The 21,241-nt window shown below is 43.0% G+C and overlaps 1 protein-coding gene across 4 annotated transcripts in view; it reads left to right on the top strand.

Moving 5' to 3' along the window:
• Positions 1-21,241, top strand: part of DCAF1 (DDB1 and CUL4 associated factor 1) — a 50,416-nt gene that overhangs the window by 19,717 nt on the left and 9,458 nt on the right. For all 4 annotated transcript variants that reach the window (XM_028718711.2, XM_077924758.1, XM_077924760.1 and 1 more), the window contains 13 exons: positions 744-920; positions 2,382-2,591; positions 3,392-3,561; positions 3,744-3,868; positions 4,207-5,467; positions 5,778-5,976; positions 7,727-7,809; positions 8,131-8,215; positions 11,183-11,416; positions 12,396-12,489; positions 12,975-13,079; positions 13,724-13,797; positions 13,986-14,090. In XM_028718711.2, the coding sequence (XP_028574544.1) occupies positions 744-920; positions 2,382-2,591; positions 3,392-3,561; positions 3,744-3,868; positions 4,207-5,467; positions 5,778-5,976; positions 7,727-7,809; positions 8,131-8,215; positions 11,183-11,416; positions 12,396-12,489; positions 12,975-13,079; positions 13,724-13,797; positions 13,986-14,090 (2,922 nt within the window). The remainder of the gene's footprint in view (positions 1-743; positions 921-2,381; positions 2,592-3,391; positions 3,562-3,743; positions 3,869-4,206; positions 5,468-5,777; positions 5,977-7,726; positions 7,810-8,130; positions 8,216-11,182; positions 11,417-12,395; positions 12,490-12,974; positions 13,080-13,723; positions 13,798-13,985; positions 14,091-21,241) is intronic.

The following is a 21,241-nucleotide window of genomic DNA, read 5'->3' as shown; positions in this document are numbered from 1 at the left end:
GGTCAAATCAGTGGATCCTTTGGGTGTCACCCACACAGCGTAACCCATAAATATAATATTACAGTCGTACCTTGGTTCTTGAACACCTTGGTACTCCTATGTTTTGGCTCCTGAACACCGAAAACCTGGAAGTAAGTGTTCCGGTTTTTGAACATTTTCAGAAGCCGAACATCCAGTGTGGCTTCCACTTGAGTGCAGGAAGCTCCTGCAGCCAAATGGAAGCCGTGCCTCGGTTTTCTAACATTTCGGAAGTCGAATGGACTTCCAGAATGGATTATGTTTGACAACCAAGGTATGACTGTACCGAACTTTTTTGAGTCTGGTACATCTAGCACTTTGAAAGGAATTTGAGAGTGATTGCAAATATCTTTGCTATCCTTCCCAATTGGCATCATAAACGTGTTGCATGTGCTTCTGAATTTTGTCACAACCATTTCCCCTACGTTCTTAGCTTTTAAGCATACTTCACACACATTCTTATTAAACGCCTGGATTGATTTTGTTAGTTAGCTGCTTTATGTTTTAACTCTGATCTGTTATTCATTAGTTGCTTATCCCAACCACCATCTTAAGCAAGAATGCAAAAAGTTTTTTAAGTGTGACTGCAGCTGAGACTGCAAGTGTGACTGAATTATTAGATAGTCTGTTGCTTACTGTGGGGGGCATTGCTGAGGGTTAAACAGAAATTACGTGTTGTTTCATGAACGTAAGTGAGGATTGTCCTTGCATCTTCTTGTTCTTAGGTCTGCATGCATCCCCACGTGTTATCAGATGTTGTGAACTACACCTTGTGGTTGATGGAATGCTCTCATGCCTCGGGCTGCTGCCATGCTACCATGTTCTTCTCTATCTGTTTTTCATTCCGTGCGGTCTTGGAGCTCTTCGATAGGCATGATGGCTTACGGCGCCTTGTTAACTTGGTAAGTGTTACAGCAGTTTCATATTATCAGGTGTTTTCTCAAAACATCTAAAAGTGGGGTTGGGGTGCCACCACCAAGTCTTCTGCACCTCAGCTGGTTCTGCAAGGCCAGAGGTGGGGAACTGGAATTGGATGGTGGGCCAGAAGTCTTACCTCCCTGTGAGTCATCTCTGATAGGTTGGAGGGGCTGTCAATCACCTGACATCAGTAGGAGCAGGTGACAACTTCAGAGGGATTCCCTCTCAGTGCCCATCAGATGACTTCATCCCAGTGAACCTCCATTTGCAGCCAATCCCAGCCATGTTTTTACCTGCCCCATATCTGACGTCACATACGATGTCAAGTGTTGGGCAGATGCGTGTGGTTTGAGCAAAATAGTCTCATTTAGGAACCTTCCTGGACCTAAATAGGCCTGCGGGTTGGCAGTTCCCCACCGCTGGTATATAAGGTATTCCCTTTCTTTCATCATTTATAGAATATTCTGCTTCTCTGCAATAGATTGAATGGAGGAGATGGCAGGGAGACTGCACAAGGCCAGCTTCATAACCTGTTTAGAAATCTGCTTAAGAACCCTTGTTGTAAACTAGGTGCCGAGTCTTAGGCTTTGGTCACACTTGTGAACTCTTACTCCCAAGCATTAAACCATGTTTTAGCATTACATGTGAACATGGCCGCAGTGTGACTGTTACCAGCACCAGCATGCTTTGGGACATCTATATTTCCCCTATATTTCCCTTACTTTCTATCCATGCTTCTCTTCACTGGCTATAACTTAATCTCCTAATCTTGTCATTGGGTGAGCATGCGATACTTTGTATTGTACATTGGTTTAACTTTTTCTGATTATTAATTGTTTTTATATGTTTGGATTTTATTTTGTTAAGTCACTTTCATACCTTTTTGGTATAAAGTGACTAACAAATCTAAACAGTAATTAAAAACAACTTAATACATGTAGCATTTCCGAGATCCTCAGGCAGTTAATAGTAGTGGTAAAGGTAAGAGTAATCTTTGCTGCTGTCTTAGGAGTCCTATTTAAAGAGAACTATGGTCTGTGGTGATAAGAAGAACAGATTATTGAGGTAGTTTCTTCTTTAGCAATTAAAGTAGAGAGTTTGGTTTACTGCACTGCATGTAAAGGACAAAGCCCGTAAAAATGGAATTACACTCCTTCCCTTGTGCTTCTCCATTTTCCTGATTCAATCTTTCTGGGTATGTTACATAATATTTTTTTAAAAGTGAACAGTGATTCTTTAATTGCAAATGAACAAACTGGCTCATTTTATGAGAGTTGCTTTGTCAGGTTGCCTATATGTATTGAAAGCTCTGGCAGTTAAAGCAGCTTCTTGGCACAGGTTTTCTTTGGCTCATCTAATTCTTTCATTTGAGTGAAAAAATAAGGCAATAAGCCTTTAGGCATGGGAAATAACATAATGGCAAATACGTTTCTTTTTCCTTGTAGATTAGCACTCTTGATATCTTAAACCTGCAAACCCAAGGTGCACTACTAAGCGACGATGAGATTTTTGCCAGCCGCCAGACTGGGAAGCACACTTGCATGGCCATGCGCAGGTATTTTGAGGCTCATCTTGCCATCAAAGTGGAACAGGTGAAGCAGTCACTCCAGCGCACTGAAGGTGGCATCCTGGTCCATCCGCAGCCTCCATATAAGGTGAGTAGTGTGTTTTGTAGAGGTATAGGAACTTTTTGATCCAGTCACCCTTTAGATATTCTGGCAAAAAAATGTCAAAAAGTCATGTTAGTCAAATCTGATAAACTGACTGCGCTCCTTTCCGGTGCACAAGTGAATGACTTGTGCTGTCTGTGCTTTGGTAGTTTCGTGGACTGATTTCTGACAGGTTCTATGTGGAGCTGATTTTGAATGGATGTAGGGAGCACATTATGCTAGTTCTTGCTCAGTCACACTACCCTTGATTTTTTTTTGAGGGCCCCTCCCCATTCCTCTTGTGGAAATCGCTTTCATGGGTGGTTCCTTTGTTCCCCCTCCCCCTTTATGATTTTCTGCCATCTGCTGTTTAGGCAAGCTTTTCAACAGCATCCATAGTTTTTATTCCTGGATTTTAATCTGCCGTACTGTATTTTAGTACATTTTTAGATCGTTGGCCTTTAGTGTTTGTGTTCAGAATTCTTTGTGCATTTATTTATTTAGCAGAATGGTAAATCTCAAATATTTTAAACTGATAGATACTAAGTGTGAAGCCCTGTCTTCAGGATTGCTTTCTCCTGCATGAGCCTTGAGATCAGCAGATGAAGCTTTGTTCTGTGTCCCAACTGTGCGAGGTTAGATCCTCAAGGTGTGAGCGGGGCAGGACTTTACTTGCAGTGTCACCACAATTCTGGATCTCCCTTTTCTGAAAGCTGCTATTGAGTTTAAGGAGTGTACTTTTTCTTAAGTCACACAAGTAATTGATGATGTTAAAAGACTTCTTGAATGCTACCTTCTCCTTTCAGGCTTGTTCCTACACGCATGAACAGATTGTAGAGATGATGGAGTTCCTAATAGAATATGGGCCGGGACAGCTCTATTGGGATCCAGCAGAGGTCTTCCTCAAGCTGTCTTGTGTGCAGCTCATGCTCCAACTTATTTCAATAGCATGCAACTGGAAGACCTACTATGCTAGGTGAGAGTATTGAACATTGTAACTCACTGCTTGCTTGCATAGTCATTTGCCCCAGGCGAGTGTCTGCCCACATGCACGCTCTTCTAGCCTGGAATGACTGCTGGTGTAATGGATTTGTGTTATTTTGTGTAGCTGATCTTTGCCTTAAAAGCGTTCCATAACCGCTTGCTTTCGTTTTCTAGGAATGACACAGTGCGTTACGCTCTGGATGTTCTGGCCATCCTTACTGTGGTTCCTAAAATCCAGTTGCAGTTAGCAGAGGCGGTAGATACGGTGGATGAGGGAGGAACTTCTATTTCCATCGTGGGTATGTAGAACTTGACCTTTTCAGTCGGTTTCCATCCTTAACTTTATAAATCTCTTCACTGGTTGCTGAAATTTTCAGTAAGTGTTACGCTGCCTCCTATACTAGGCAGGAGGCACTAGATGCCTTTGAATGCCATTTGCTGGGAATCATGGATGGAGAGGGTGCTGTTGCTCAGGTCCTGCTTTGGGGCTACTTGTGGACATCTGGTTGACCGCTCTGAGACCAGAGTGCTGGAGCAGGTAGGCCATAGGCCTCATCCAGCAGGGCTGTTCGTAGGTTCTTATATACTGATGTGTCCTATTTGGATAGACTACTGATTCGGTGTCCTTTTTTGTTAGGTATCAGCATTATCCTGGGGCTTGCTGAAGGAGAATTCTTTATCCACGATGCAGAAATCCAGAAGTCAGCCCTTCAGATTATTATTAACTGTGTGTGCGGCCCAGATAACCGCATCTCAAGCATTGGCAAATTCATCTCTGGCACCCCACGCCGGATGCTCCCCCAGGCACCCAGGAGCGGTGAGCACACCCTGGCCAAGATGTGGAACGTAGTGCAGTCCAACAACGGCATCAAAGTGCTGCTGTCTCTGCTGTCTGTGAAAATGCCCATTACAGATGCCGACCAGATCCGAGCGTTGGCCTGCAAAGCCTTGGTGGGGTTGTCCCGGAGCAGTACGGTCCGGCAGATCATCAGCAAGTTGCCTCTCTTCAGCAGCTGCCAGATCCAGCAGCTGATGAAGGAGCCTGTGCTCCAGGATAAGCGCAGTGAGCACGTGAAGTTTTGCAAGTATGCCGCTGAGCTGATTGAGCGGGTCTCTGGGAAACCCTTGCTGATTGGGACAGACGTCTCCTTGGCTCGACTTCAGAAAGCAGACGTCGTGGCCCAGTCGAGGATTTCGTTTCCCGAGAAGGAGCTGCTGCTTTTGATCAGGAACCATCTCATCTCTAAAGGGCTGGGAGAAACTGCTACCATCCTTACCAAGGAGGCGGATCTACCCATGACGGCTGCTTCTCATTCCTCCGCCTTCACCCCTGTTCCTGCTGCCGCCTCTCCTGTGCCTCTGCCTCGTACCCCTCGTATAGCGAATGGCATTTCTGCCCGGTTGACTAACCACCCTTCTGTAGTTCCCGCTGCTTCCTCTGTCCATGCCCAGCCAAGGCAGACTGCCTGCCAGGGCTCGCTTGCTCTTCCGGGGCCATCTCAGGCCACCAGCTCTCCAGTGATTGGCAGGATTAGCTTTGTTCGAGAGAGGCCGTCTCCCTGCAATGGCAGGAAAATCAGAGTGCTTCGGCAAAAATCAGACCATGGCGCCTACAGCCAGAGCCCAGCTATCAAAAAGCAGCTGGACAGGCACCTCCCTTCCCCTCCCACACTGGACAGTATAATCACAGAGTACCTTAGGGAACAGCATGCTCGCTGCAAGAACCCTGTGGCCACTTGCCCTCCTTTCTCTCTTTTTACACCCCACCAGTGTCCTGAGCCAAAACAGAGGCGCCAAGCGCCAACTAACTTTACCTCGCGGCTGTCACGCAGGGCGGCCTTTCCAAAGTATGGCGGGGTGGATGGCGGGTGCTTTGATAGGCACCTTATATTCAGCAGGTAAGCAAGATGTTTTTTCTCAATTCCTTTGAATCTTTGGATCCAGCTTTCCAAAAGGTAGACTTGAGTACCCATATGTATTTTGGACGAAACCTGTGGCTTTGTATCCCGTTCCTTGTCTTTCCACCTACTGACAGTTTTCTCCAGCATCTTCCACGTTCCGAGCATTCATAGATATTTCCATTCCCTTTAGATGGCAGTCATGACTTCCAACCTAGCAATTTATCGTATACAGTTTTTAAGCTTCATTTTCGTTTGGTCATTTGCCAATCCTCTCGCTTTCTTACTCAGCTGCACTTTGATTTCCCAGGTTCCGTCCAATTTCTGTGTTCCGGGAAGCAAATGAAGATGAGAGTGGCTTCACGTGTTGTGCATTTTCTGCGCGGGAGCGATTCCTGATGCTGGGCACTTGCACGGGGCACCTGAAACTCTACAACGTCTTCAGTGGGCAGGAGGAGGCCAGCTATAAGTGCCACAACTCTGCCATCACACACCTTGAGCCTTCTAGGGTAAGGAACAGTAACATAGCACCATGGGCCTCTTCATCACAAGAACCTTGTGGCTCTAGGCTTCATGAATGATACAGGGGTTAGTCAAATCTCCCTTCAGAATCAGGATGCAGAGCTAAGCCAGGAAAGAACATAAACCTCTCCTCTAATTTGGGATTGTTTATAAACAAGACATGCTTCATACCCCGTCCCCTATTCCATTGTTCCTCTCACTTTGCCATCTTGTCCCAGCTCCTGCCAACCTAGCCGTTCGAAAGCACACCAGAGCGAGTAGATAAATGGGTACCACTTGAAAGAGAGGTAAACGGCATTTCTGTGGACTCTGGTTTCCATCACTGTGTTCCGTTGCGCAAGTAGCGGTTTAGTCATGCTGGCCACATGTCTGTGGACAAACGCCAGCTCTCTCGGCCTGAAAGCAGAGATGAGCACTGCACCCCATAGACAAATTTGATTGGACTTAACCTTCCAGGGGTCCTTTACCTTTTACCTTACTACAGTGTACCCTTCCATTGGGTGTAATGGTGTGAATATATTAGTGTAAGTGGGAATATTTAGTGATTGCTTTCTGTAATTTGTCATAGGTTTCCAAATTTCCAGTATATTCTTATTCAAGCTGCTTGTGAGTAATATGGAATTATAGCAAGGGGAGGGGTAAAATATTACCTGTCAGTTTCGGTCTCATCCAATATTTTGTGACAGGGGAAGAGAGATCAGTCACTTTGCATGGAAACAACAACAACAGCAGTATTTGGGAGGGAGATGAGGCTGATGGGTTTAATATGTATTTAAACAGGAAAAATGCTTTTCTATTAAATCTGAAAGTATGAAAGTTTGCAGGAGAGATTGCTTCTAGAAGACCAGTCCCTGTTTGCAAGGCACTCGTTTTCCATATTCCACCGACAGAAGCCACAAATCAATTTGTTAAGGGATACAATTACCCGCTCAGTTGGTAGAGCAAGACACTCTTAATCTAAGGGCCGTGGGTTCGAGCCCCATGTTGGTTGAAAGATTCCTGCATTGCAGGGGGTTGGATTAGATGACCCCATGTGTTCCCTTCCAACTCTACAATTCTCTGATTCTAAGTGACAGTTCTCACAGTTGTAAGCCAATGGCATGCTGTCCAGGTTTTATGGGTGACAACTTCCGTCAGCGTTGGCTAGAATGGCCAGTGGTCAGGAATGTAGCCACACCATTTGGAAAGCACCATTTTGGCTACCCTTGTTCGAGGTTAATCTTGTGAAAAGCTCATTTCCCCATGCTTCTGTGCATTATAAGAACATAAGAGCCCTGTTGGATCAAGCCGAAGACACATCTAGCTCAGCATCCTGTTCTCACAAGTTGCCAACCAGATGTCTAGAGGAAGCCTGGAGGCAGGACACAAGTGCTACAGCAACTCTCTCCCACTAGTGATTCCCAGCAGTTGCTGCTGCTGCTGCTGGTGATGATGATGATGATAATGAAGCTTTGCTCAGAACAGGTCATTTGGAGTGGCCACGTACCCCAAATGACTGATCAGATGATCGTTGGGTTTTCCTGCTTGACAAATGTGGTGATGTTGGCCGTTGGACTGCCAATATTGTTACCTACCCAAAACGTTTGCATCGTGGCACAATTGGCAGCTCTGATGGCTTTCTTACTTCCCAGAACAAAATGGCAGGAAATTTCCCCCAACATCCTGCTAAATAAGAATACATCCACACGCATAATAACGATACACTTTTGCTTCTTCGTTGTCTCCCCTAAACTGCAGGACGGCTCTTTACTGCTGACATCTGCATCTTGGAGCCAGCCTCTTTCTGCATTGTGGGGAATGAAGTCTGTCTTTGAAACCAAGTATGTACACTCTTTATTGTGTTTTCATTACCCCGATAGACCAGACCATTAAAGGAGCAATCTGTTAAGTGACTATAATCCTGTGGACTTCTTCGAATGCATATTAGGCAGATGACAGATAGGTAAAGATTGCCCTAGTAGTGAATATAGCTGGGTTTTATAGTGGCAGAGGAGTGACTATATTTTATGATTAGCTCAAGAACCAGTATATTCTGTATTATGTGATGCAATAATACATTAAAAGGTGCACAAAATGACTGTTGAGAAACACTGTTGCGTTGATCTCTTACTGCGTATTGAACATTTGATTCTCCTGTGCAGGCATTCCTTCACAGACGACCACTATGTGGAATTCAGCAAGCACTCTCAGGACAGGGTTATTGGCACAAAGGGGGACATTGCCCATGTAAGTATCACTTTTAAAATCTCCGAAGCCAATTTAATATTCTCTGTCTAAGCATGTTGTAGCCATTTGCATGCCAGAACCATTTCTTATGGGAAGAACCTTGAAACATTGCGTAGAGTAGGGATGAGGAACTTGTGGTGCTCCAAATGTTATGGGTCCACAGTTCCCATCAAACCTGATCGTTTGCCATGCTGGCTGGGACTGATGGAAGTTGTAGTCTTATCAACATCTAAAGGATCACAGATTCATCATCCTTGGTGGTATAGGATGAGATTAATACTGAACAAGTTTCGTGAACTGAAATAAAAAATGAAATTCAGTAGCCCAACCATAGCTATTACGTAACAGAAGTGCTGTGTAAATGAGTTAGAGAGGGCTAACTAAGCTCTGATCAAAACAAAATTCAAAATATATATATATAAATAAATAAATAAATAAATAAATAATTTCCTTCCAGTAGCACCTTAGAGACCAACTAAGTTAGTTATTGATATGAGCTTTTGTGTGCATGCACACTTCTTCAGATACGAAGCTCTGATGTTGCTTGAAAGAGATCTAGCAATTAGTTCAAATGTGCCATGGATGGATCTGGTGATGGAACTTGCTTTATGGAGGCTGGATTAGATGACCTTTGACCTCATTGGTTCATTAATGTCCAATGGTGAAACCTGGGCCCCTCCTAGGTGTTCTGCCTGCCCTTCCTTTGGGGATCTATAATGCCTAGCCTAGTTGATTTATCATAAAGGACGTTTTCTGGATTGTTTCCTAGGACACATTCACCTGGAAATTATTCCCGCCCCCCAATATATAATTTAATGTTTCCTCATCGGTTTAAAAATAAATTGTTAGAGATTTTAAAGAGAATCTGTACTTTATTTCAGGATGAATGAAAATGAGCCAGTAATTTTACTTTTCTAGTATAACATATCAAATATTCTCTGTTCTGAGGAGTTAGAAGCAATCTGAAGGTGGCAGTGTCAAGCAGAGTTAATCTCAGGGACTGTCTTACTTTAGGAAGACAAATGTCATAAAGCATAAATCTATTCAAATTCTTCACAATTTTCCTTGCCCTTTTGTTGATTTCCCTATATATTTGCATTTAAACAAAGTATTATTTCTATGTTGCTCTGCTGTGTTATTTATCTTAGCTTTCAAAAGAAATCTGATCTTACCTCATGATCTGGTCATTTGGGAGGCAACAGGCTAAAAAAAATTATTCTTAGCTTTGGCAAAGGGAAATTAGTGTTTAAAGGATCCTGTACATAAAATGTATCTGAGAGAAGGGTAAAAGAAACAAATTCAAATGTTCAGAGTATGGTCTGATTTCCAGTTAAGCATCTATATGAAAATAATTTTAAAGAAAACAAGTCTGCAAACATCTTTTTAGCATATATGTCAGAATGGTAACTTTTCATTTTGTGATGCTTTTTCCACCATGTGGTACATAGAATGCTTTATGGTAGTCTCTTTATTTCATTACCCACAATCCCTAATCTCAATTAGGGATCTTTCCCCCTGTAATGGATTGAGACTTTGCTCCACAGTTTTCTGAGCAGCAGCCTTTACTTCTTGGTCAGTTTGCACATTCTCTGGCAATTAAGAAAGAAATTTCCATCGTAAATGAGCAGTAGTGGATGTGCTCCTTAGGTTACACTGCTCTAGAAACGTCATGCGTTGCCAGTTTTGGATAGCTTACGCGACTTGTGAAAGGTTGTTCTTGGTTGACTCCTTTAAAATTTGAAGAAATCACAGGAAACATTCCTGTATTGAAGCAGAATGTACAAATTGGCAATATTACTATTTAGTATCAGCTGTGCACAAAGTGCTACACAGAGCGCAGAAGTAAAAAGCAGTGAATCTGCAGCAATTTATGAAAAGCAGCTGAAATAAAAATTAAACTGTTTTCTTAAATTTACAGCACACCCTGTAGCATGTTAAAAGACTAGCATATTTTTATGGCATAGGCTTCTGTAGACTAGGATCCATCTCATAAAACCTTTTTCCATAATCAATAGTCTTTAAGGGTGCTACAAAATTCTTAACTGATTTTGCTGTGACATGCTAACATGGCTACACCTATGGAACAACACAGGTTTGGTCCTTTGTCTGCTAGGTTTGTAGCTTTAGTTATTAAAAAAAACAGTGCAGTGCCATTTTACAGTGTTTGTTTATTCTTTTGCTGCTTTTTAAAAAGAGGATTGTGTAAATTTAAGGGACGCTTGGTTGTTGAGAGTATCAGGGTATAGGAAAAATGATTTAATTCAAGAGCTAAGAAATAAATGCAGGGGACTCTTTGATACTTGTGAGGTTCCTGCTACTTGTTTTCCTTGATTGGTGACTGTGGGAATTTAGGAAGAGACAACCCTTCTTAGAATTCTTAAAATGTACTGCTAACATGGCAGTAGGTAGCAATGCAAATAATTCACCTACTGTTACATAAGCTAGCAAATGAAGCATACTATCTGCCTCTTAACCTTACTGTAGGTAGGCTTTATGCAGTACAGTGGTCCCTTGGGTTACGTTACCTTCGGATAACGTAACTTTCGGGTTGTGAACGTGGCAAACCTGGAAGCGGGTTTGCCACCTGCACAGAAGCGCTCTACGGTGCTGTGCGCATGCGCAGAACAGGCGCTTCCAGTTACAAAGATTTCGGGATACGGCCAGGCCTCTGGAACAGATCCCGTTCGTAACCGGAGGTACCACTGTAATGCCCTTTGATTTCTCTCCAACCCAGTAGTGTCTGTAATGATTTCTGGGCATTGTCAGAATACAGAATGAATGCACTGAGCACTCCCACAGAGACTGATCATGAACTTGTAAACTCTTTTCAAGGTGAATGAGCAAACTCAGGGCAGGTGGTTGTCTGCAAAAAATGATTTTGACACTATTGCACATACTTTTGTTCTCTTTAGATGCAAACGAATTGCAGATCTTGACTATTTTCTTTTCTTCTTTTTAATCCAAAAGATCTATGATATTCAGACTGGCAACAAGCTGTTAACTCTGTTTAATCCAGATCTTGCAAACAACTACAAGAAGAATTGTGCCACTTTTAACCCCACAGACGACCTTGTCTTAAATGATGGCGTCCTTTGGGATGTCCGCTCTGCACAGGCTATTCACAAGTTTGATAAATTCAACATGACCATCAGTGGTGTTTTTCATCCAAATGGGCTGGAAGTCATAGTCAACACAGAAATTGTATCCTTTGTGCCTGAGCTGTGACTCACACAATGATCTTGAGCTTGGTGTGCTGAACAAATGATTGCAGAATGTGGTGTAATGTTTCTTGTTTTATCAGATGAAATGCAGTAATAGGATTCTTCAAGATAGGGCAGTAGCTTGGATTAGTAAGTTTGTTGGCTGCGCATATTGCAATGCCAATTTGGGCCCTCCTGTTCAAAGTGGCTAGGACAAAGCGCTTTGCAAGGCAATATTGTAAAGTTGAATTCAGAGAGTCATTGTTGTCTGATTTTCAAATATTAATGAGGGTGGCAGTTCGGAATTGGGCTAGGGAGGAAGATGGGACAATCAGACCTAAGTGTAGGAGTAGACCAGCCTTCTGTAACCTAGTGCCATCATCCCTGATCTCATAATGCAGACCATTGGCCATGCAAGTTGGCACTGACGGGAGTTCTAATCCAAAACAACGACACTTGCTTGGAGAAGGCTGGGCTAGAGGAAGTCCTAGATATTGGGAAGTCCTGCTTTATCTTGGTGGCAGCTTTGTTTTCTGTAACATCTACCAACAATATATTTGGCATTAAAAGGTAAAGGGTAAAGGGACCCCTGACCGACTCGGGGGTTGTGGCGCTCATCTTGTTTTATTGGCCGAGGGGGTCGGTGTACAGCTTCCAGGTCATGTGGCCAGCATGACTAAGCCGCTTCTGGCGAACCAGAGCAGCGCACAAAAACGCCGTTTACCTTCCCACCAGAGCGGTACCTATTTATCTACTTGCACTTTGACGTGCTTTCGAACTGCTGGGTTGGCAGGAGCAGGGACCGAGCAACGGGAGCTCACCCCGTCACGGGGATTCGAACCGCCGACCTTCTGATTGGCAAGTCCTAAGCTCTGTGGTTTAACCCACAGCGCCACCCGCGTCCCATTATTCACATGTAATTGCTGCTGCAGGTATTGCAATCGATGATTGCGTGGATTCTTCCCTAACATGTTCCCCAGTGGGACCTGCGAACTTTCCACTTGCTACACACAGTGCCAGCCTTGGATCAGTGCCGTGTAGTCTTCAACCATACTGGAACAGTCATGTACGGAGGTAAGATGCCCATTATTAAGATGCCTGTTTCTATGTTACTTTGTGGTAGTTAACAAAAACATACACAGCCAAGACATGCAGAATTGCATGTTTTGTCACTAAAAAAAGGCTCCTGGCACTTTCCTTCAGCCCTAGCCACTATAGCCCAAGGGTCAGGGGCTATGGGATTCATAGTCCCAAACATCTGGAAGGCACCGGATTGGGGAAGGCTGCTCTAGTTGGTTCCATTCTCCATGTTTCAGTGTCACATGTGCTTTGCATGCAGAAAGCACCAGCTTCAGTCTCCCACATCTCCAGGTTGGGCTGCCAGTGCCACCTGCCACCTGCCTGTAACCATGGATAGCTGCTGCCAATCAGTGTGTACAGTACAGTACTGAGCTAGATGGACCATTGGCCTGGCTCAGTAAAAGGCAGCTTCCTATGCTCCTAAAACAATTTTGGACCACCAGAAACTGCTTACTTAAACACCTTTCCCCCTTGATCAGCAATGTTGCAGGCTGACGATGAAGATGATCTTCTGGAAGAGAGGATGCGGAGTCCCTTTGGATCATCTTTCAGGACTTTCAATGCAACAGACTACAAACCAATTGGTAAAGATGGTGCTTGCGCTTACCTGAATTTATATTGAGCAAAACTACGTATATTACTTTCACTTTCTTTGCAGAAAGCTTCTAGCTTGCTTCCTGGAGAAACGGCCATAGATATCATTACACCTCCTTTTAAGAATGCAGTTGTGGTTCAGCTTCACCAAAAAGGATTTCCTTGTGAACAGCTAGGGAAAGAAGGGGTTGCACCAAGAGGACCACAACCCTCCTCCCCTGTCTATATATGTAAAACAAGGCAATGCTTTGAAATGATGCTCATCGTGGAGAGATTTATTAAAAGGTTACACTATGCCTGATATGTTTTTGCCTGTAGCTTTGAATGAATCACCCTGTTAGTGCAAGAAAAATGTTTTTCTCTGAAGAAGGTGATAGACTGTTAAGCACATGGTTTAGCTTAGTCAGAGCATAAGATTATTAATCTCAAGAGTCATGGATTTGAGCCCCATGTTGGGCAAAAGATTCCTGCATTACAGAGTGTTGGACTAGATGACTCTTGTGGTCCCTTCCAATTTTACAGTTTGATGATTTAATACATTTCTCAATTTTTTGAGGTTTTCTTTGTTTCTTTTTTGGCTTTCAGCATCTGTTATCTTGGCTAAATGTGGATTAAAACATGTGTTCTTTTCCAGCCACCATTGATGTGAAAAGGAACATATTTGACCTGTGTACAGACACAAAGGACTGTTACTTGGCGGTGATTGAGGTAAATGTCTTTTTCTTGCATTGCAAGAACCAAACAAGGTAATCAAACAGCTGTTCAATTGTAAGTGTAGGTGTGTAACTGGGATGGAGAGATGATGATGATGAAGCAGGTGGTGTTGCTGAATTTGTCAGTCCAGCATGTTGGATGGAAGCTAACCTACCATACTTGGTATCTGGTTCCTGTTTCAGAACCAAGGAAGCATGGATGCCATGAACATGGATACTGTCTGCAGGCTCTACGAGGTGGGCAGGCAGCGTTTGGCAGAAGATGAGGAGGATGAGGAGGAAGACCAGGTAGCATATACAAAATGTCTCCTTTGTTGAACTTTTTAGAAAAGCTTTGAAAATAGCTTTTAAGGGTGGTATCCAACTAACATCTTGGGAAGGAAACCCAGAACAGATTTGTAGGGTGGGGTGCAAGGAGTTGTGCAAGTGGGGATCCCTGGGCTGATGAAACACACTGCGTAGCACTACACTGGGTGCGACCCTAAATCTTTATTGTATGTTATTTATCTTACATGGTTTTGGTTTGTTATAACAGACAGCACACTAAAGCAATTTTGAGTTGAGTTCTGATGAGTGAAGTAGCTTGTATTTGTTGAGCTGCAAGCAGGAACAGATTTTTGGTGTCCCTTTTTTTGCAGTCATGATATTAGTTGTTTGGCTTCACTTTTTTTTGTTAATTGCTTTTACTATGTTAATAAGTGATTGAATGAATCAGTCGCAGCATGCCTAAACTAAGCAACCAAATGGATAGCTCTGTTCAGGAGGTGAATGAGAAAAGAGACAGTTATTAATATGTCTTCTCGTGGTGATTTATGGATTTTCCTGGCACTCAGGCAGCAGCTACATTTCCAACAATCAAATAGGTAGACTTCCCTTGAAGTGAGCCCAATGCATACTGTGGAAATGAATCCAGAGCTGCTTAAGAGATTCTGCTTTTTCCTTGTGTATTAGGACCGTTGTTTCACAGATATAATCTATTGTAGTTAACTCCTAAAATGGCTGAAATACTGTTGCTGCTTAGGGTTGCAGAAAGTAATATGACTTCCTAAGTTTGGTACATTTCTTTGTGCCAAACTGTCTGCCAAATGATCAATAAAAATGATTCTGTATGGTTGTTGGTTGGATTGTTTTTGCTTGTTTGTTCCAGGGTAGAAATACCATCAGTGTTTACAATAGAAACAAAGTCAAAGCTGCAGTCATGGCAGAGGAAAGTTGAAACCTTTTTCTTTTTGCTTAACTCAGAATAAAATTACTTTGCTTGGTTTCAAGGCATGTCATTTAGATTAGGATGCTCGGGAACTTTCCCGTTGGGCAGTTACTTGCTCTTTTATTGTAAGGAGAGGTGGAATTAAATATTTTGTCTGTTCTTGACCTCATACAATCCATTTAAGTGAATGCTTATTGTGACGCCCACCCATCAGATACTCCTAAGTCCCCAGTCCTGATTTGAAAGTTGAACATTTTCCTCAGGCAGTAGATATATTTACATTCAATGTAAAGATATGTTCAAATGTTGGTGTTCCAATTTGTTTTGAGTCTTGGGGAAATTGGCTCTGTGTCTCTCTTAATTAATTTTTCCAAGTACTAAGTTGTTGCTTTAAACCATGGTTGTTCAAGCAATGGAGATATGAAATCAGAGCCAAAGCTGGCTCCCCAGAGGTGCCTAGATCTGGTGGCACTTCTTTGCTTTACAGCAGTGATCTTTGCGCCCTTGCCTGTTTATGCTTGCTTGCTTCCTGCAGAATAAATGGACAAAATGAGGTGTCAGATGCAATGAGTTGTCAAGCCTGGAAGAAAGTCTGTCCAGCTGTATAGAAGCCCCTCTCATTTGCTAGGGGCATGCTGGAGGGTAAGCCAAATAATAAAAATAAATAATGATTTGAGCAAAACGGTGTTGTATGCAGGGAGTTGGAAGAGATGACCCTTAGGGTCCCTTCCAACTCTATAATTCTATAAGTCTATGATTATTTATAGGAAATTGGCAGGTTTGTGTGTAAGGCCCCCCCCCCCCCCAGCTAGGCTTTAGTAAACCCTGTTCTTACAAGTTGTAGTTACAATTTCAGCCCCACATGTTTTCGGTACTTCCCCACTGCTGCTCTCCAAGGTATTCAGTGTTATTCTTAATTTTAAGAGAGATGTTGTCTTTTGGAGCCAAAATGCTAAGAGTTGTATCAGAGCTTAGTAGTTTCTGTTCCTGCTATTTTGCTAGCTGTTTTGCTGTCTCCCACTGCCAATGTAGAAAGCTTAGCTACTGCATTGCCTAGGGGTGATTACGTAGTGTAGAGCTAAACTGGAAAGGAAGACATTACAAAATAGAGGAGCTGTGTGTTGTGAGGTGTGTTCCCTGCCGCTTCCTGTACAACTCTTTGGAGCTGTGCCAATTCTTCTAGCTCTTCATTTGCCATTTGGACTGCCAGGGATGAGAAATGGGGACTACCAGTGTTTCTGAAAGTTTTCTGTCTGGAATCACTCTTGGTCTTCTTCCATCAAGTAGGCCTTGGGTGGATGAATCGTTCCGAGTACTGTATGGCTCCCTTAGTTGAAGCCGCCGCCCCCCCCCCCCCAGCTAACCTCTGTTTAGCTTTTAGGTACAGGATTTCCCCATCTTGCTTTGTTCACTATCTACAGTTGGAAGTATTGGGGGTCAGGGGAGTAGGTCAGGATAATTGCCAGCTTCAGGAGAGAGGCAAGTGCTGATGCTTCTTCCACCTTAGTTCTTCCATATCCCTTGGAGACATATGCCTTTAAGAGCATCATGTCAATGGCCAAGATCAACCTTTTCCATAGTTCAGCTATTGACACGCAACCCGGAAACTGGATAATGTTCAGTCTGTGGAGGGAGGTATGGGTCTTGGCCATGACCACTCTTCTGTCTAAATGGTTGCATCAAGTATCCAATGCCAATTGGGAGCAAGTTCTTTGCCTTAGAAGACCGCCCTGTTCTCAAGAGTGTGGGATAGCTGGTTACTAAGTAATACTGGAAAGGTACTCTCCACTTGTTCAGGCAGGGCATTCTCAGCAGAGCCGAGTTTTAGCATCCAACTTGTTCTGTAGTGCAGCCCAGTTTCTGTGGTGCTCCCATAGTGGCAATAGTTGGTGTGGCCACTTTACCACAATGGTACATAGATCCAGCCACTCTTGCCAGTCAGTCTTGCTCAACGTGCATAATGCAGTACAGTTAAGTGGCTCAGGCAGAGTGGGGGCTTGTTGGCAAAAAGGAATGGGCCTAGGCATGTGGCTTACCTGACTTCTGCCAATAAATCCTTCCTTTGAAGCACGACATGGTGACGTCTTAGGGCCTCACAGGGCTTTGATGAAAGTGATCCAGAAAAACCCAGGTCCAACCACCTTTCCTATAATAGCATGCTATGGGTTAAATGATTCTGAATGGCCCCATCCTTTTTATCATCTGCTAGAATGGAAAGGTAGCTAACGTAGGTAGCCTTGCAGAGATCCAAATTATTTATAAATGCAACTATTTGAGGAACTTGATATGGATAACTGCAGGTGAGTCTAAAATCCCTCTTAGTGCAGAGACCAGGTGGTCATCTTAAGCAAGAGATGCACTCACTTGTGACAAGCTGTTCCAGCCCATAATCATTTTCAGTGCACTGTAATTCAAGGCTTCTTTTCCTTTCACCCATGCCGTTCTCATTGGGAGAATTGAGGCACAATAGACTTTTGTGAGGGGTATTGTCATCTGAATTGTTAGATTATGGACCTCAATTGCTTGTTACTTGTAAGTGGATGTTTTCTTCTCTAGAATGGCGACTTTGAATACTTAAGACTTTGCCTTTCCGAAAGGAAAACAGTATAGCACCTCTAAAGGGTAGGCCTGAATATCCACAGCAGCGTGGTCCGCTGTGTGGCCTGAGGGCCACGTGCAGCTCTTGAGGCCTTTTTGGGCAGCCTCTGGCAACATTTGACGCCCCTTCCCACAGCCCTCAATCTGCCTTCCCAAAGCTGGATAAACACCCAATAATAAATAATAAACACATACCAAATAAACTGTCCCCACAGGTACATAAATTAGCAGTTGATCAGCAATCACTTAACAGTGTAGTAAGCTGATACTGTTTGCAGAACTCTAATGGCTACCCACAGGTGTACTTAATCACATACAATTCCAGGAAATTTAAAGATGCAGTATCCAAAATCGAGCACAGTATCCAAGCAATGCACCACTGACCATTTAATGCCCAAATATTAGTTTTTCAACGACTAGCTCACTGTGGATCACTTTTTACACACAGTTAACTATTACTTTTAAAAACTGAACAGATTTATCCTGTAGCAGAGTTTCAGTATAAAGGCATGCCTGACACATTTAACAGAAGTGAAGCTAGTAGTGTAGGACTTTTGAAAAATGTAATTGGTTTAGTATTAATTTATGAATTATGAGTGTGTGGGGGTTTTTTGGGGGCGGGGGATAAAAGGTTGGCCTTGTCTGGGAGCATCAGATGCTGTCCTATATCAGATGAAGCTATTTGTCTGTATAGCTCAGTGCTGTCTGCACAGGTTGGCAGTCACTCTCCAGGGTATCAGGATATTACCTTGCCTGCTGCTACCTGGTCCTTCTAACTGGAGAGGCTGCCTGGGACTGAACCTTCTCCAGGCACAACAGGCACACTCTGCCTTTGGGCTAAGGGTCACTCCCTGAATTTGCTGCCTAAAATAAAGGCAAAATGTGTGTTACATATCGAAACAACTTTTGCAACTTACGGTAGATAAGTGGTTACTGTTTTAACTGGCTAAAGCTGTAGAATGGGAATAACTGTGTTTTATCTCTTCACCCCAATTTGGTACCTATGACAAATTGTTTGCTGTGTTGCGTGTGTCCCATCTATCCATGTCTTCTGGGTCTGCATAGAAGCCTATGGTAAGAATCTTGCTTAATGCGTACTAATATGCCTAGTCAGTTCTGCGTCTTGCTTTCAATGACCCATGAGGAATTTGCATGTATACAGTGGTACCTCTGGTTGCAAATGGGATCCGTTCCAGAGGCCCGTTCGCAACATGAAAAGAGCGCAACCCTCAGCGGAGCATCTGCGCATGTGCGGATTGCGATTTGCCACTTCTGTGCATGCGCGTGACGTCATTTTGCACTTCTGCGCATGCACGAGCGGCGAAACCCGGAAGTAACCCTTTCCAGAACTTCCGGGTCGCTGCGGGACGTAACCTGAAAGAACAAACATAACGTGAGGTATGACTTTACTTGGATTTTGAAAGCTAAAGGTAAAAAAAAAAAAAGCCACTAAAATATTTTTGTCTGGAGGACATTCTATAATGATCAAAGAAGCAAATGAACTCAAACTTGGTGTGGGGTGAGGAAAGGATTAGGGATAAGGTAGAGTTGTGAAGGTTTGGGGGGAGGGGAACTGTTTCTCTCCCCCACCCATCCCCATTTTTTCCCTGGGTATTCAGGCCTCCACAGTAAGGTTTGGGAAAGACACAGGAAGGAAAGTAACAATAATGTTTATTCTTTAGTACTGGAAAAGCAATAAGACTATTCAGAGAGGGCATAGTTTTATTTAATACATTTCCACCTCACCTTTTAGGGCAGCCATTAAGTTGAACATACATTGTGATTAAATGAAGGATAACAAACTTCATATGAAATTGAATTTATTTATTGCAGATTGGAACGTATGACATAATAGTAAAAACACATTCTCTGAAGGAACTCCATTTGTATTTTATGTATAGATATATACAGGCTGGTACACACAGATGTGTATGTGTAGTTGTGTATGCCTGTAAAAGCAGAATAATTGGTTTTACTGGCTGCAGATGGTTTGGATGTAGCAATAACCCATGGTTTACAGTTACGTTCATGAACTTTGGGCTTACGTGCTCCCTCTCTCACCTCTCTTCCTCCAGCATGGTTGCAAGGCGATTGGAAGCTTTTAGTTCTGTTTTCAGTTAACCACAGTATTCCCCAACTTTGGGTTCCCTGATGTTAGACTGCAGCTTCCATCATTCCGGACCCTTGACCATACTGGCTGAGGAGATAGTGGTTGTACTCCAACAACAAATGGGAACTGATGGTTGAGAAACGATGGTTTACTGTTATGTTTGAATCCTAGCCTGTAGTTGATCTTAACTATGGTTTATTGAAACACAAGGTTTGGATTCGATTTGTTTCAGGAGACTCTAGTTAAGACTAATCACAATTTGTTGAGGTTTGGACATAACATTTAATGGCCGTTCACTGAAAGTAGAAGAAAAATCTTTTGTCTCTTCTGAACCTGAGGCCAAATGTTAAGTGGGGGAGGATGGGGAGATAACATGCATAAGCCTGTGTCTCACCTAGGCTTCTTCGTGTGAGAGGCACCCATACTTTATCATGCACTGGCCAGCATATGTTATCTCTTCTCCCCCAATATATGATACCTATTGAAAGGGGGGTCTTATTGCATCCCTTAATTAAAGCACTTAAATTCGGAAGTGACAAAAATTATCCTAAATGGGTAGGAATAAAATTAAATATAAGCCCTATACCATATTTTATTCAGGCTACTGTATCCATAATAATGCACAATATATCCTTTGTCAAATAGGAACCAAAATATTCTTATCTTAGGGCTTTTGTGCTTTGGTGAACATTGTGTTGGCTCCAGGGCTCCAGAAATGTTGGGCATGGAATTATTTGTTAGAAGCACCAGCAGCTGAAAATGCAATTCCAGAAGAGTAGCTGTTTTAGTCTCTTACAGCAAAAGAAGTCAGAAGAAGTGCCATATTTTTTGCTCTATAAGACTCACTTTCTCCCTCCTAAAAAGTAAGGGGAAATGTGTGTGCGTCTTATGGAGTGAATGCAGGCTGCGCAGCTATCCCAGAAGCCAGAACAGCAAGAGGGATTGCTGCTTTCACTGCGCAGCGATCCCTCTTGCTGTTCTGGCTTCTGAGATTCAGAATATTATTTTTTCTTGTTTTCCTCCTCCAAAAACTAGGTGCATCTTGTGGTCTGGTGCGTCTTATAGAGCGAAAAATACTGTAACTTCATTATCGATGGGCCCAGGCACGCTCGGCACTAACAGGCTAGGTCTCCGTTTGTACAACACTGCATGTGAGAGAATTATTGTTTGTGTGGACTTACCTAATGTAGACCACAAATGAAAATGTAGACCAGGTGAAATTGTGGTCAAATGTGTTGAGGAACCTCTGTTCCGTTGTTGTATGTTCCATCTGCTGTTAAGAATTTTATGTCTTCACTAGAGTTCTCAAGAGACCAAAAGGGTGGAAAAATAAAATATAAAATAAGAGTCACATTCTCATAAAAATAGTTTAGCTTTTCTGTAGCAGAGAACAGTTAAGCTATAGAAGGAATATAGACTCAGTATTACAGAATAATTTTAAGCCCCAGTTAATGGAGGGAAACATAAATTAGGATAAAGGAAGAGGTCATGGTAGAAAGGGAATTGATTTTCCTGAAACTTGGT

Source organism: Podarcis muralis, chromosome 2 (assembly GCF_964188315.1).
Source record: "Podarcis muralis chromosome 2, rPodMur119.hap1.1, whole genome shotgun sequence".
NCBI classification, from domain to species: Eukaryota; Metazoa; Chordata; class Lepidosauria; order Squamata; family Lacertidae; genus Podarcis; species Podarcis muralis.
The sequence above is the reverse complement of the archived record's forward strand: the minus strand, read 5'-3'. Positions and strand labels throughout refer to the sequence as shown.